Here is a 14,918-nt window from a genome sequence, read left to right as displayed (position 1 = left end):
AAGTGGCCCTTTAGGGCAACTGGGAGTCACTAACTGTTTGCCAGCAGGAGATGGGCAGATCTGAATTCCTGCTGGTGAAGGTCCCCTGGCTGCTGGGAGGGGGCTGAGTCGGGGAGGGGGAGTGGAGACCCAGGGGTGGCTGTTAGCTGGGGCCAGGCCCCCGCAAGGGTTTTTAAATTGTGATCCACAGTGGGTGGATATTTTATAGTCAATAGAAAAATGTAATGAAAAAGCAGATTAAGACATAAAATCACCCATCATATTGCTATAGGTATAAAATACTTATATTCTGCTCCTGCGCTCACCCTGTTGCAGGTCGGTGACCCTCTGGGAGCCTGCACAGGTGCCCCCGTCATATGCTGAGGGGGACTGCTGTGTATCCTCACTTCTCCCAGGAGCCCAGCAGCATTGGCATCACCTGGGAACTTGCTGGAAATGCATCTTTGGCCCCATCCCATGCCTGCTGAGCCAGAATCTGCTTTTTAACCAGATGCGCAGGTGACTCATGGGCACGTGGAAGTGCTCCGAGGGAGCCGGGTCTCAGGACACTTACTAAATGGAGGAATTAAGCAGGACCTCTCCTCATCTCAATTTTTCATTAACACAGGAGCTTCTGGCCCAACTTATTCCAGGTGAGCAGGACCAGCTACATAATTTGCAGGGCCTTGTGCAAAAAATGAGAATATGGAGCTCCTTTTTCAAAAAGCTATTAAGGAATCCAAAATGGTGACCGCAGAGCCTGGGGCCCTCCTGATTGTGAGGCCCTTTGTGACTGTGTGGGGTCCCCTGACCATCGAGGGGCCCTACTGACCAGGTAGGAAATGCTTGGGCCATTCTGGACACTTGTAGAGAGCCAACAAGATCAGTCACAAAATTTTGCTTTGTTTTATCCATTACCCATCATTATCATGAAAAAGCTCCATCCTTCATCCTTTCTGAAGTTTGTTTTTTCTCCATATGCCAACAGAAATGGTCTTAAGTGGTTGTTATTCCAATGTAGAGTCCTTCCCCAAAATACAAGTGTGTGTGTGTGTGTGTGTGTGTGTCTGCTAGACCATGAATGGAAGCTCTATATAGGGAACGACAGCTTGTGCCCAGGTATTTTATTGACGGTGTACAGATTCTGATATATTGCATCACAATACTGACTGCTAGATTTCTTATAAAGATTTAGTTCATATTGACTCTAGATTTTTCTTCACAATAAAAATGAACTCATGCCAGGGTTTAGTAACCATGAATATCAATTCATTCAAATTTAATGACAGTTTTATTAAACTAAGAGCGTCATATCACAGAGCATTCACAGTGCGGGAGGTCACAGTTATTGAAAAAATAAATAGTGAGATAAATATATTTATTATTTACAACTTTTCAGCTCATCGCTCCTGCTTTGCCTGTTGGAATCAACAAGGACACAGCATTCGGCTTCACATGCCAGAAACATCTGCGGGGGGGGGGGGGGGGGGGGGGGCACTCCAGGGACTTGTAAAAGCCCCGGACGGAAGTCCTTGGTTTTGGTCGTTTTCAAGGGGGTGCTTCCTGGACGTGAGAGTCCGATTCTATCTACTGTTTGGGAGGTCGTGGCCGGACCCCAGGAATACCCTGTGGCCCTGCGGGACCGCTGCCCAGTCCCCCCCCCCGCATCCGGGATGTTCCCGGCCTCGCCTCGCTTGGCCCTTCTCTTGGCCGCTCCTCCCTCTGCCCACAGGCCTGGCCCCACCTGGCCGGCAGCCCTTTCCTCTTTCCTTCAGGCTCTCTTTGTGCTCACCCAGCAAGTACTCCAGGCGGGCAGCAGCGGACCAGGGGGCACCATGCTCGGAACCAGCAGAAGCTCCCAAGAAGCTGCTCGCAGAGGCTCAGCCTCAGCTCCTCCTGCTGGGTACCCCCATATCTTTGCTCCAAGCACGTGGAAGAAGCCCTGGGACGTGTTTTACAGCTCAGAAGGGGCCTCTGGGGGTGACAGGGATGTCCCCAGGGCCAGGAAAAAACCCACTAGAACATTTGAGTTGGAAAAGCAGAGCTGCCTGGCTGACAGTGCAGCAAGGGAAGGCCTTGCTCCTGCTCCTAAGGAAGACTGTCCGTGTGGATCGCTAGGAATTCCCATCCTGGGAACTCCGGAGTGGGAGCAGGGAGGGCCCTTGCCCGGACGTTCCCTCTGTGCACAAAGCTGACTGCGCAGCCAGAGACCTCAGACTGCCCTGACTTTCTCTTGACAGCTTACAAAGCTTGTTTTCCAGGGGTGTGGTAGGGAGGGCTCGTACCTTCTCCAGGATGAAGGGTTTTGTTGGCCTTGACCATGGAAAAGTCCCAACTAACATGTTACATAAAAAGCAACTGTTTAAATTCTGGCAACAGTGGGAGCAGGTGTGGGTCATGCCCATGTCTGTCATCAGGCCTTTAACCAAGGAGCAACCGATCCCAGCCCCACAAATCTAATGGCGGAGAAGCTCCACACCCAGGGGCAGACTCTCACGGAGGCACGGGAGTATTTTCAGCTCTTGGAGCTGCCACCCATCGCCCCGGGTATTCAGACCACAGACATTTCCACAGACTGGAAGGGACGTTGTCCTCGGCTCTGTTGCGGAGCCTGTGTGGGACACCTGACCCTGACCCTGGACACGGATACCTGCACGAGGTGAGGGGAGACCCTGGGAACGAGAAGATAAAAGGTGACCCCAAGCAGGGCCACCAGCCCCTGGCCGCATGTGGGGGTTCCTCAGAGACAGAGGGAATTTGTCATTCAAACACAAGAATTGTTTAAAAAAAAGCTCTAACACCAGCCAGCTGGCTGGCTCCCTGGTGGTCATGGCCCAAGCAGCTCCACCCACGGGGCAGGACGGGAGGAAAGGTCCCATCCTCCCCATTTTATGTGGACACCTGTTTCTTGGCAGCTAGGTGGTATTGGGACAGGCTGGGGTCTCCCTCCCCCCCTTCGCCATCAGGCACCCCAGTCAGGCATCCCTGGTCAGGAGCAAGTGCAACCACACCCACGCCCCTGGTCTGTGCCCCCAGGGAACGTCTCCTACAGCATGGCGAGGGGACCCTGCACGAGCCCCCTTACTGACTCCTGGTTCAGCTGCTCTCTGTGCTGCAGGAGCCCCTCTCTGGGCGCTGACCCACCATGGCCAGCCACAGGGCCCAGGAGCACATGTCCACAGTTGCTGGGGGTCCAGACACTCCGGGGGAATCCACATGGGGAGAGTGGGGTCGGGGGGGCAGCCCTTTGGGGGTGTGCTGGGGGAGCTGTTGGACTTCTTGCCACCTGAGAGCTGCCCACAGAGCATTTCAGAAATTTCTGGAAGTTTCTAGGAGCACAACCCTGTCAGGTGCCCTGGACTCATGTGCTACTGACCCAAGCGGAGAGGGACACACAGAAGTCGTGCTCAGGGGGCCTTAGGCCCTGGAGTGTTTAATCACGACAATATCCTGACGATTCTCACCCTGACAGGCAAGTTCCCGCACTGTTCGAGAGCCTGTCACGGGTGCAGCACAGCCGTCTGTCCAGCCAGAGGGGAGGAGGGGGTGCGGGGTGGGATGGAAGGGATCCCGGGCTCAGTGCCCACTCAGGGTCAGGGCCTCAGCCCGTATGAACCCCACGGCTGCTGACCAGCAGCAGCCCAAGCCGTGGGGGCCCCCGTGTCCCTCCTGCCACCCGTAGGGGGCTGTACCCAAGCACAGGCAGTGCCCCTCCAGCCTGAACACCACTGGGGAAGGAGGGGAGCTTGGGCGCAGCATCTGCCGTGGGTGCTAGGGTCCCCTACCTTCCCAGGGGGGCACAGAGCAGACCCACTCCCTGTCCGCCCCAAGGAGAGAGAGAAGTGCCCGGAGGGTGCAAGGGCGTAGTGAGGGGCTGCCCTCACCTCCAAGACCATGGTTCGGGGCGGACTTGGCATCCCGAGGGCCGTGCTCCTGAGTGGGGTCCAGCTGCAGCTCATCAAAAGGCAAGAGCAGCAGCCTCTCCTTGGGGACCTAGGCTCCTGGGCAGCCCGGGGGCCCCCGGGTGGGGATCTGCAGGACCACCCCAGGTGTCCACTGCACCAGGGAGGGCTATGCCCTATGGCCTCTTTGAGTCTGTAACAGCAGTGGAGGGACAGTGGCAGCGAGACCCGGGCAGAACGTCGATGAGCTGGGAGTTGCGCACCAGGGGGATGCGCGGACATTGGCAGGATCGGTCCCCTGCCCTGCCCACCGTGCCCTGGCCATCTGTTCTTCCCCTCATCGACCCAGAACCTGCCTCCAGGGCCATGTTTCCAGACACCACGCACCTAATGGCCCAGTCCGTGCCCGAGCTGCCGAGGGCGACTCCAACCTAGGGACGGACAGGAAGCACCTGCTCCCGACTCTGCAGACACTGTTGATCATGCAGCTCTTCGTGTTTCTTTCTTGCTCCCAATTACAAGAGCTAGACTTACTTATGTTTTTTTATTGCCTATTTTTGAAGCAGAGGGATTGCCCCACGCTAATCAGCCTTGGGAATAAAATAAAGGGAGTAATTCTGTGTAGTGATAAAACCATTATTTTAAAATGAAGGTCTAATTAATCAAGCAATTCTTGCAACTCGTGATGGAAAAATGTTTAGTTTAAAAAGAGGATCATCCACCTACAGCGTTTATGGAGTTTCCTGGATACAATGAATACATAGACCCTTTAAGGAAGTCGCATTGGCACATCACAGTCAAAAGAGAAGCAGCCAGCAGGAGAGCTCCGTGGACTAGAAACACGACTTTGTACCCTCAAACTGCAGGTGCAGGACGCTGTGTCACCTCGGACAGACTCTCCCGAGGAAGAGCCAGGATTCCGTGTTCTCTAAAAGCTCTGCGAGGACTCAGAGAAGTGAACCCCGCCCGGCAAGGATGACGTCAGGGGACCACACGGCCCAAGCTCAGAGGACAAAAACATCTTTTGGTCTTTACCAGGAAAACCCCAGGGGCGCTGGGGAGGGACAGCCATTAGGACACACGCCAGGGCACGAGGGGTCAGGTAAGATCTACCACAGTTTTGACCTGAACCATGAGAACCACCCACGGGGCAGAGCTCTGTCCCCGCCCGTCCCCCACCAAGGATGGCCCAGCCCTGGGTGACCGGGAGGGGGACGGCTGGCGGCTTGGCTTTTGTGCCGCACCTCACGGACAATTAACCCGGGGTCACCTCCTCTCAGTCAAGACTGTGCTTTCTGTTAAACAGGGAGGATCACCCCTCCTCACACCACAGGGCCATTCTGAGAATTGAGGAGGAGCAGACACAGCTTGGAACCCCGGTGGGCCTGGGAGACCAGGCTGAGGCCCGGGCTCTGATGTCCCCGTGTGTCCACTCTGCACTGACGGCCCCACTGGTCCTGGCCTCCCACTCACCTCGCTGATTTCTCAGGAACATCACCTCTGCCTCCACCTGGGGGACCACTGAGCTTGGTCCAGATAGAGAAACAAGAGGGGCCTCCATGTGGTGGAGCCACTAACACTGACGTGGATCCCGAGCGGAAGCCTGGTGACCAGGCCGCCTGCCTCGGATGCGATCACTTCCTCCTTCTGAATTCAGGAGGCCCTCGGCAAGCGCAGCCCGCATCCCACCTCGGGTCATGACCTTTGTTTCAGGAAGGAAAAAGCGATTGCATTCCTGCTCCTCACACACCATTCATGACCAATCGGCCAACACCCTCTTCCCTCACACTACCTGGGGCTTCTCCCGTACATTCTTCTGTGCAAAATATCCCAGTTATTAAAAGTGCATCAAATCCAATAGACTTTTGCAATAGAAATATTTAAAAAATTAAAAAACCCCACCTCTATATAAAACTAATTGTGCTTCCTTTTTTTAGAAACCACGGATGGTTTGTGTTCATAAATCTTTTTAATATTGATTTGAGAGCTACGAAGCAGGTGAAAAATTGTTGGATATTTTTCTCTCTCTTTTTTGACTCTGCCTCCCATCCTGGGCTCTTCACACGGAGCCAACTCTAAGGCTCGAGAAGTTTAGCTCTAAAAGTGCCAAGTTCCAGTTTTCAGACCCGCCTCCAGGTAACAGAGAGCAGCTGTTTGCCTTTCAGGAAACATCTCCTCTCATCGTCCACCACGACCCTGTGGCCTGCAGTCAGTCCGGCAGGCCACAACACTGCTGGGTACTGGGACAACTGGGCCTCACAACAGTGGTTTAGAGAGGACAGCGTTTAATAGAGGAAAGACAGGCCCCACAGGCCACTGCACCACCTCCCGGGGAAGGGCTGGGACGGCTGTCACCTGCCACCCCCACCGTGTCCCTGAATTAGCATCCAGGGAGAGTTGCTCACGCTCTCCTAGATCCCAAACCAGTAGCTCAGCGTCAGAGCAACGCGACGATACACGTGGGATTTTGTGTCCAAGAGGGCTCTCCTTCGGTGCCTTTCCATTTGGGATGATTCTTTTTCAAGTATGATGATCTCCAGGACATTTTATTTTTAACATTTCACTGTTCATTCTCTGAACGCATTGATAAAAGTGGTGAGAGAGCTCTCTCTTTCCTGCTGTGAGACGCTATTTGCATTTTAGTTTCTCCGGAGAAAGGGGTGGAGTGTTGTGCCCTGGGCCCTCTCGCCTGCAGGGTGAGGTCCAGCACTGCCTGCCGAGGTCAGAGGCAGGAGGGCCCACGAAGGACACGCGGTCTAGGGGACCCGTACCCGCCAGCCTGGGGGCGACCTGCGGAACCACATTCCCACTTTGCACCTGCCCCGGGGCCTCACAAGCTCCGATGGCTACCCAGTGACAGGAAGTCCTCACTGACGTGTCACGAGGGGCCTCCCGGGCCGCCAGCTCAGGGACCTGCCAGGATGCTCAGACGGCAGCCCCGAAACTTGCTTGTGTGGGGAGGGCAGGGATCCGAGGACACGGAGGAGGAGGACGACGAGGACGAGGAGGGGGAGGAGGCCCCGGCTCGCGCCCAGTCGGCGACCGCCATGGCTCTTCCGTCCGCGCCTGAGGAGCGGCCGGGACCACGGAGGCAGGAGACACTCACGCTGGGGCGGGTGGAAGGGAGGTCGTCGGGGCCCAGGGCAGCTCAGGGTGGCTCGGCTCTAATCATCCTCTCGGCACATGGGCAAGTTGACGAAGGTGAAGACGTTGAACTCGATCATGATGGAGAAGCAGAGGAAGACGGCGTACAGGGCCAGCACACACATGCCCAGCTTCCGGTCGAGCCGCCACTTGTTCACGTGGATGCCGAGGACCTGCGGGGACAGAGCACGGGGCTTGGCCTCGGGGCGCGGGGACGCAGGAACGCGGAGGCTCTCCCGGGTGGTGGTGCTTGCCGGCAGGCGGTGAGCCTGGTCACTGGGACCCTTTGGGCGTCCACACCTGCTGATGGCAGGCGAGCCCTGGCCCCAGGACACATGGCTGCTGCCCCCATGGGAGCACTTCTGGCGCCCCAGTCCTCAAGGCCAGGACTTCCTCTCGCAACAACAGGGACCTGCCCCAGCCCTCCCCTGGCTGCAGAGCCTGGTGTCCTCCAACCTCTCAGGCAAAACTCCCACGGTATTCTCTGGCTCACAGCCCGGCACACTTCAGCTTGGACCTCCTCCTCCTCCTTCTTCTTTTATTTTTTTATTTATGAGACACAGGCAGAGGGAGAAGCAGGCTCCCTGGGGGAGCCTGATGGGGGACTCGATTCTGGGACCCCAGGGTCACGTCCTGAGCCGAAGGCAGGCGCTTGACCGCTGAGCCCCCAGGCGTCCCTGGACCCCCTTCTTCTGTGTGTGTGTGTGTAGACGGGCTCAGAGCACACCCTCACTCTACATTCCTTCTAGTCTCTCCTGTACTTCATGCCTGCCTTTCTCACCCCCGAATGGAGACTTCCTGGGGTTGGACCACCGTTAACCCCAACCACGCAGCACCACCGGTTCTGTGCAGACAGTGGCTCTGAGTTCCAATCACAGCGCTGCTATTTCCTACCCTGTGATCCTGGGCAAGCTACTGCCCCCCCCCCGAGTCTTGATCTCCTGTGCACAATGAGAATGGCCTCACCGGGGCCATAAGGGTTGCAGGAAACACGCAGAGGCCCTGGGCGTGTGGAGTAGGGCAGCCTGAGGATCCAGCTCTGCAGTGCTGGCCTGGCTTGAGGCCTGCCAGTCAGGGGAGGAATCTCTCCCCCACCCAGAGCTGGTGAGGGGAGGCGGACGGGGCAGCGGGGACACAGGCACGTAGTCCAGTTGCTCCAGTGGGTTTTTAGCCACTCAGGGAACAATGGACGGGTTGGTGCCGACACTCTTGGCACGAATTGTGTCTGGAGGGATCCGAGAACTTGTGTTTCTCTGTTTTAACCCTCGTTGCCGTGGTGTGTGTGTGTGTGTGTGTGTGTCAGAGACCCTGCAAGTGACTATTTGGGATCAAAAGAAAGGATTCCAATTCTGGAACCATCAAGACTCACAGTGAGGGCGACAGAGCCCAGCAGCAACACCACAGAGTAGACCAGGCCCCGGCTGTTGATCTTTACCTGGAGAGATAAACACAGGAGCTCTGAATCTCTGTGCTGCTTGGGGTGGGGGTGGGGGCAATGCAGGGGTGAGGGTGGGAGAGGGGATGCAGGAGGTGGGGGTGGGGAGATGCAGGCCTGGGGATGGGGAGGGGATCCATGGGAGGGGGTCGGGGTGTTGCAGGGGAGGGGGCAGTGTTCTCAGAGCCTAGTGCCCCCAGTGTGGCCCTTCCAGGCCCGGAAAGCACAGGTGGGTGCTCCCCTGGGTGGGGGGCTGGGCAGAGCAGGGAGGTCAGTCCTGACCCTGCCAGTGAGCAAAGCGGATGAGAAAGACGCATGCCTGTGGGCTGAGGTGTGGGGGCTGCACACAGGGGCTCCCCCTGCAGGCGCCCCAGACTGTTCCAAGGCCTTCGTGGGAGGCGGAAGCCCGGGAGCCAGGGAGCTGGGGAGGTGGGGACCATGTGTCCCCCTGGAGCTCACTGCTGGCACAGGCCCAGCAGCCAAACCCACAGAGCACATGTCTGGCATGCATGTGGCTCAGGAGGCATGAGGAACTCACCGTGGACCCGTAGTTAATGACCATGGTCTGCAGGCCCCATGGTATGCCGAGTCCCACCAGGATGTCGAACACATTGCTTCCTATGGTGTTGGACACCGCCATGTCACCAAGGCCTAGGGCGGACAGTTGACACATGTCAATCACAAGACTAGGTTTCAGAGACCCTACTAGTGTCCCACTGGCGCTGCTCTCCACAGAGGACTTCCTTCTTCGTGTACCCCATACTTTAGAAACCTCTCGTGAAGTCTCAGGGCCTCCCAGAGGCTCAGTCATGACCTTTCAGATTTTTTTTTTTTTTAAGATTTTACTGGATGGAAAGAGAGATCAAGAGAAAGAAGGAGAGTATGAACGGTGGGGAGGGGTGGAGGGAGAGGGAGAGACAGACACCCTGCTGAGCAGGGAGCCCCATATGGGGCTCGATCTCAGGACCCGGGATCATGATGTGAGCAAGTGCTTCACCCACAGACCCCCCAGTGCCCTAACCCTCAAGATTCCTATGTTGGAGCCCTGACCCCCAATAGCTCAGAGTGTGGCACTGTTTGGTACTAATGTCTTTACAGGGAAAATCAGGTTAGAATGAGTCATTAGGGCCAACCCTAACCCAGGATGACTGGTGTTCTTACAAGGGGGACACATGGACAGAGCCCCAAGGGAACAAGAAGATGGCCACTGGCAAGCTAAGGAGACAGGCCTGGAGAAGACTCTCCCCACAGGCCTCAGGAGGAGCCAACTCGGCCAACACCTCGCCTTGGGCTTCCAGCTTCTCTGCCCATGAGACCGCCCAGCCCCATAGGTTCCGCGTCCCAGAGCATGGTGGCCCTGGAGACGGACACAGGCCCTCACTTTTCCTCCTGCTGGGTCTGGGGCTGATGTTCTGCAAGGACCCACTGGGTGCTTCCCGGTTACCCCGGAGGAGGGGCACTGTCCTCGTGCGGCACATGATGGATCCGAGGCATGGGACAAGCCCAAGGTCACGCAGTGGCTGAGCGGCCCTGGCTTCCTGCCTGACTGGCCAGGATAAGGGCAGCCATGCCATTGAAGTACCTGACACCTCGAGGGGCGTTACAAAGTCAGACAATAAATATTCACAAAGACGACTCATGCTGGCGGACCTGTGCTCCTGCCTGGCCCCCTGGCTGTCCTGTGACACGCTGTCAGCACCTGGCGCTCACAAACCTGTGTGGGATGAGTGTGTGTGCAGCACAAACGTCTGCAGCCATGGGGTACTCTGGTCCCTGAGGTGCTTGCAGCCACCAGGCTGGACGCTGACTCCCTGGCCTGCTGGGGTCTGCTGGGTCAGCCCCTCCTGCTGCCCTGTGGCTGTTGCCTGCCTGCGGGCCTCCCCCACGGCCTCAGGTTCCTCCTTCCTGAGTGACCTGCGACTCTGGCTGCTCACTGCTCACTGTTGGGGCGCTCACTGTGAGGGGCCGGGCTCTCCGTGTCGGGGCCGCTGGGCCGTCACAGGGATGTGGGCCGCCTCTGGGGGGGATGCAGTGCTCGCGCAGTGAGTCAGGACATACACCTATGCCCGAAGCTCACAGGAGACATGAGGGTTCCTGGGTTTGGCGGACGCACCCCCCGCCCCGCCACCATCCACTCTCCGCACAGGGCACCGCTTCTCAAACTTCAGGAGCATAGGACTCCCTTGGGGTCCTGGCTAAATGCAGGCTCCGACTGAGCAGGTTTGGGCAGGGGTTCTGTCCTCTTGGCCACGAGGGAACTGTTCCGGCCTTGATCATGTGTGTGGGGGTCCAGCCGGGGACACCACGGTCACTTCCCTGATGGTTGCCCCCTGTGTCTCACCCCTGCTCACTTTCCCCAGGAGTCGCTCTGACAGGACGTCCCCCTCAGAACCCCATGTAGCCCTGTGTCAAATGGAGCCCCTTCTTGATCTCACCCCCCCAGGCCTCCAGCCTGCTGGTATCGTCCCCTCAGCCCTGACCCCGTGGACTCCGGGCTCGGCTGTTTCAACCGCACATTCTCCCACCCCTTGGCCTTCCCCAGACCTACCCAGCAGCCCTAGCTCTGGGCAAACCTGTCCTCTCTCCTGCATGTCTCACTGGAGCTGGCACGACTGAATCCCCGTGGCCAAGGTCACGCCACCGCACATTGGCCAGGCCCTCGGTGCCCAGCTGCTTTCCCAGTCCCCGCTGAGCCGCTTGCTCAGCGCCCCTGCCCACAGCTTGTGCTACCTGGCACCTGTGCCCGGGACCCTACTCACAAATAGAGTCTCTGCAGATGCAGTCCAGTGAACATGGGGTCACATGGAGTTAGGGTGGACCCTAGCGCAGCAGCCGGTGTCCTTGCAGAGGGAAGAACACCCCGTGTGGACAGAGGCAGACACGACCGTGATGCAGACCCAGAGCACACCCCTGCCTACAGCCTCTGGATGGAGCATGGCCCGGCCGCCACCTCGAGTTTGGACTTGTCTCCAGAACCCTGCAACGACCAGCTCTTGTCCTAAACCACCCAGTCATGGTAGTTCTGTTACGATGGCCCCGGGAGATGGATACACTCACCTTAGAGGTCAGTCGATTAAACCCCGTTCCCCTCCCTGCCCCTACTCCCTGCAAGCTTCCAGCCTAGGCCAACCACATGCCTACATGTCTCTCCCCTCATGCCTTCTCGGGACCAGCTGTCGCCCCGCCCCTTCCAAATCAACCCTTTCTCCAAACTTGGAGAAATAAAATGTCATTCCTCGCTTTCCAGAGCCAACTTTCCCTTGGGCAGTTCTTTCCTCTCCCACCTTCCTTGAGCGTCATTCTATGACGGGACCGCAGCCCCCACCCCCATACTTTTGCATGTTCATCTGCAGAGGTCTACACGGGGTTACCTCACCAGCAGAAACACCACAGTAAGTGAAGGGCAGCCCTTGATGGTCTTTGGTTCTGTCATTGAAGAGCACACGGGTTCTCCTGACCTTGCTTAGCCCGTGTCATGGAGTGAGCCCCAAACAAAACCCATAACCAAACAACCAACCAACTAACCAAGCCACCAAACCCATTTACATGTTCTAGAACTTTAGGAAAACAGTTGGGGGGACAAGATACCCTTCCCATTTTGCCCTCCTGGGTGCTGAACATGCCTCATTACCACTGTATTTGTTGTAAGAGGTCGCGGCTCAGCTTTGTTCAATGTCACACTGGTGATTTCAGAATAAGTTCATTTGATCCGAGCCTGCATGAGCCCAGACTGAGGGCTTCCAGAGTCTGCAGGTGTTCATCTTGGTAGAGCCCTCTCCACGGTGGAATTTGACCCTGATGCTCTCCCGTCATTGGTGAGCTCACAGCCACTGGTCAGGAGAGCCACAGACTATGGGTTGGGCAGGGGCTGAGGGGCCCGCATGGTGAGGCTCATGGCTGGAGGGGCCAAGACGCCATTCTTACCTTGTCTCGCCACGATTAAGCTGGCCATGCAGTCCGGGACGCTCGTGCCTGCTGCCAGGAACGTAATGCCCATGATGACATCAGGGATTCCCAGTGTGTACCCAATGATAGTCACCTGCCGAAGAGTTAGGAGGGACATGAGCTTGCGGAGGAACACCTAGGGCCCCTGTGTACTCCGAGTGTTTCTAACTTGAACGTGGTGTTGCTGTTTAATAACAATTAGAAAGTGACATAAACTGAAAACAAGACCGACAGACGACCACTGTCACCACTTTTCGTTGGCCAAGGGTTCTCAAACTTGTGCACGTGGAGAATCCTCTGGTGGCCTGGTGACAGTGTGGGCTGTGGGCCCCAGTCCCTCCCACCAGGTTCTGATTCAAGACAGCTGTGGTGATGCCCCAGAGTTTATGCTCCTATCCCGTCACCAGGTGGCTGGGACTGTCCGGCGACGGGTCTGGGAAACCACACTTGAAAACTATCACCTTAGGATGTAGCCTTGGCCATCTTTTGGTGTGTTAGAAGAAAACAGAACCAGATTATACTAGCAACATATATTTTGCAGCTATGTGTTTCATACAACGACATACCGTGGACACCTGTCCACCTATGTCGCCATCTATGACACTACTTTAAATGGATGCACACCTTTCACTGAGTGGTAGAGTCTAGGCCAATCCCTCACCACTGGACATTGAGGAGATCTCTCTGTGCTCTTATGACTCACTGCATGGGCAGTATTTCCCGAGCACAGACTGTATACCAGGGGTTCCACAGGTGAGCCGCACATGCAACCTCAGGTGCTCTATTATTACCACCCACCGGTGAGGGGGCACTGCAGTTACACTCATTTTACACCCAGGGAAACTGAGGCTCAGAGAGCTTAAGCAACTCTGCCTGTGAGCACGAAGCTGGTGAGCAGATGATCGGGGATTGTGGGCCAGGTCTTTCTGACTCTAAAGGTCATGCTCCTACCTCAACCTCATGTAGCTCTTTGGGTTCTTATATCTTACTGCTTCCTTAGGATGAGCTCTGAGAAACAGATCGGCCGGATGGAAGGATTTAAGGATACTGATGACAGTCATACCCTCTGCTGATAAACGCCCAACACTTGAGACATAGCTGGGCCCTGGGTAGCAGCCAGATGGAAAGCCCTAGAAGCATGTGGTTAACTCTATTAAAAATACTCATTAGTGGGATGCCTGGGTGGCTGCGTGGTTGAGCATCTGCCTTTGGCTCAGGGCGTGACCCCGGAGTCGTGGGATCCAGTCCCGCATTGGGCTCCTTATGGGGAGCCTGCTTCTCTCTCTGCTGTGTCTCTGCTGCTCTCCATGTCTCTCATGGATAAATAAATAAAAATTAAAAAAAAAAAAACTCACTAGCTCTGGCTTGCCTCCTCGTCTATACAATGGGAACAGTGGCACCTCTTTGGGTTGTTCACATTTTTACTGAAAGCTCCAATCCCAGTGAATGGTCGTGTGATTTAGAACAAGCTGGTTTGCTTCTCTAAGCCTCAGTTTCCTCATATGTGAAATGGGTTTGTTAATAAAGACTAAATGAGAAAATGTGAGGGGACAGTGCCTGACGTATGCAAGACGTTAGCAGATGCAGGCCTTCCTTCTCTTGGGGCCCTGGTCTTACACTCCATGGGGGCAGAAAATGTGGGGGTGTTCAGATTCACAGAGCTCAGGGAGGCCCCGGTGGAGCATGCTCTGAGCAGAGTTCGGCCTGGCCCATAGCCGGAGCCTGTGGACAGAAACACTCCCGGTCCCAGGGCCCCCTGGCAGGCAGTGCTCAGTGCAGCGGCTGCAGGTGCCAGGTGCACACAGGCCTGCCATGGTCTCTGCAAGAAGCGACCCTGGTGGGGGCAGCACAGGCATGGGAGGGGACACGAACCACTGAGCCCTCAACGTTCAGATCGCCCAGGCCCTGAACGACATCTCCACAAGTACAACTGAGCTGTGGCCGCCATGCTTCCAGTGGGGGATGCCGCATGTCCTGGGTTGTTTTGGCATTATTGGGGTTGCTGCCATTTCCCCCCTAAGTCACCGAACTACAAGGCTAAGAAGCTGGAGGATGGAAGAATCAAAGGAAGGTCTTGCATGTGTGCGCACGTGTGTATGCGCATACGTGTGCGCATGTATGTGTGCGCACGTATGTGTGTGCATGTGTATGCATATGCGTGTGTGTATGCATGTGTTTGCATGCATGTGCGTGTGACTATGTGCCCCCCCAGGGTGCTTTGGACTTGGGAGGCTGCCCAAGTGTTGCACCGCCTGGTCTCCAGCCCTGGGCCCCGTAAGCCCAGCTGATACTTAGGCCTCAGAGAGGGAGGCAGAGCCCAGCCCCGGGCTGACTCTGTGCACCTTCTGGAGGCCATGGCTCCCCTCTGGTCTTCAGTTCTCCCAGTGGTGCAAAGGTGCTAGATAGAACGCCGTTGTCAAAGGTTCCTCTCTCTTCACCCTGACATACAAGGATTGTTTTCCCTGGAACCTGATGGGGGAGAGCCATAAAAGCTGGCAGGAGAAACAGGTGGG

The 14,918-nt window shown here is 56.5% G+C and overlaps 1 protein-coding gene across 3 annotated transcripts in view; it reads right to left on the bottom strand.

Annotated features, from left to right (window-relative positions):
- Nucleotides 1–1,251: 1,251 nt before the first annotated feature.
- The window catches only part of SLC24A4 (solute carrier family 24 member 4), a 166,072-nt gene continuing 152,405 nt past the window's right edge, over nucleotides 1,252–14,918 (bottom strand). For all 3 annotated transcript variants that reach the window (XM_072761169.1, XM_072761167.1, XM_072761168.1), the window contains exons 14-17: nucleotides 12,385–12,499; nucleotides 8,999–9,111; nucleotides 8,395–8,460; nucleotides 1,252–7,198 (exon numbers count right to left, since the gene is read on the bottom strand). In XM_072761169.1, the coding sequence (XP_072617270.1) occupies nucleotides 7,046–7,198; nucleotides 8,395–8,460; nucleotides 8,999–9,111; nucleotides 12,385–12,499 (447 nt within the window). In that variant the 3' untranslated portion in view covers nucleotides 1,252–7,045. The remainder of the gene's footprint in view (nucleotides 7,199–8,394; nucleotides 8,461–8,998; nucleotides 9,112–12,384; nucleotides 12,500–14,918) is intronic.

The sequence above is a fragment of the Vulpes vulpes genome, chromosome 6 (assembly GCF_048418805.1).
Source record: "Vulpes vulpes isolate BD-2025 chromosome 6, VulVul3, whole genome shotgun sequence".
NCBI classification, from domain to species: Eukaryota; Metazoa; Chordata; class Mammalia; order Carnivora; family Canidae; genus Vulpes; species Vulpes vulpes.
The sequence above is the reverse complement of the archived record's forward strand: the minus strand, read 5'-3'. Positions and strand labels throughout refer to the sequence as shown.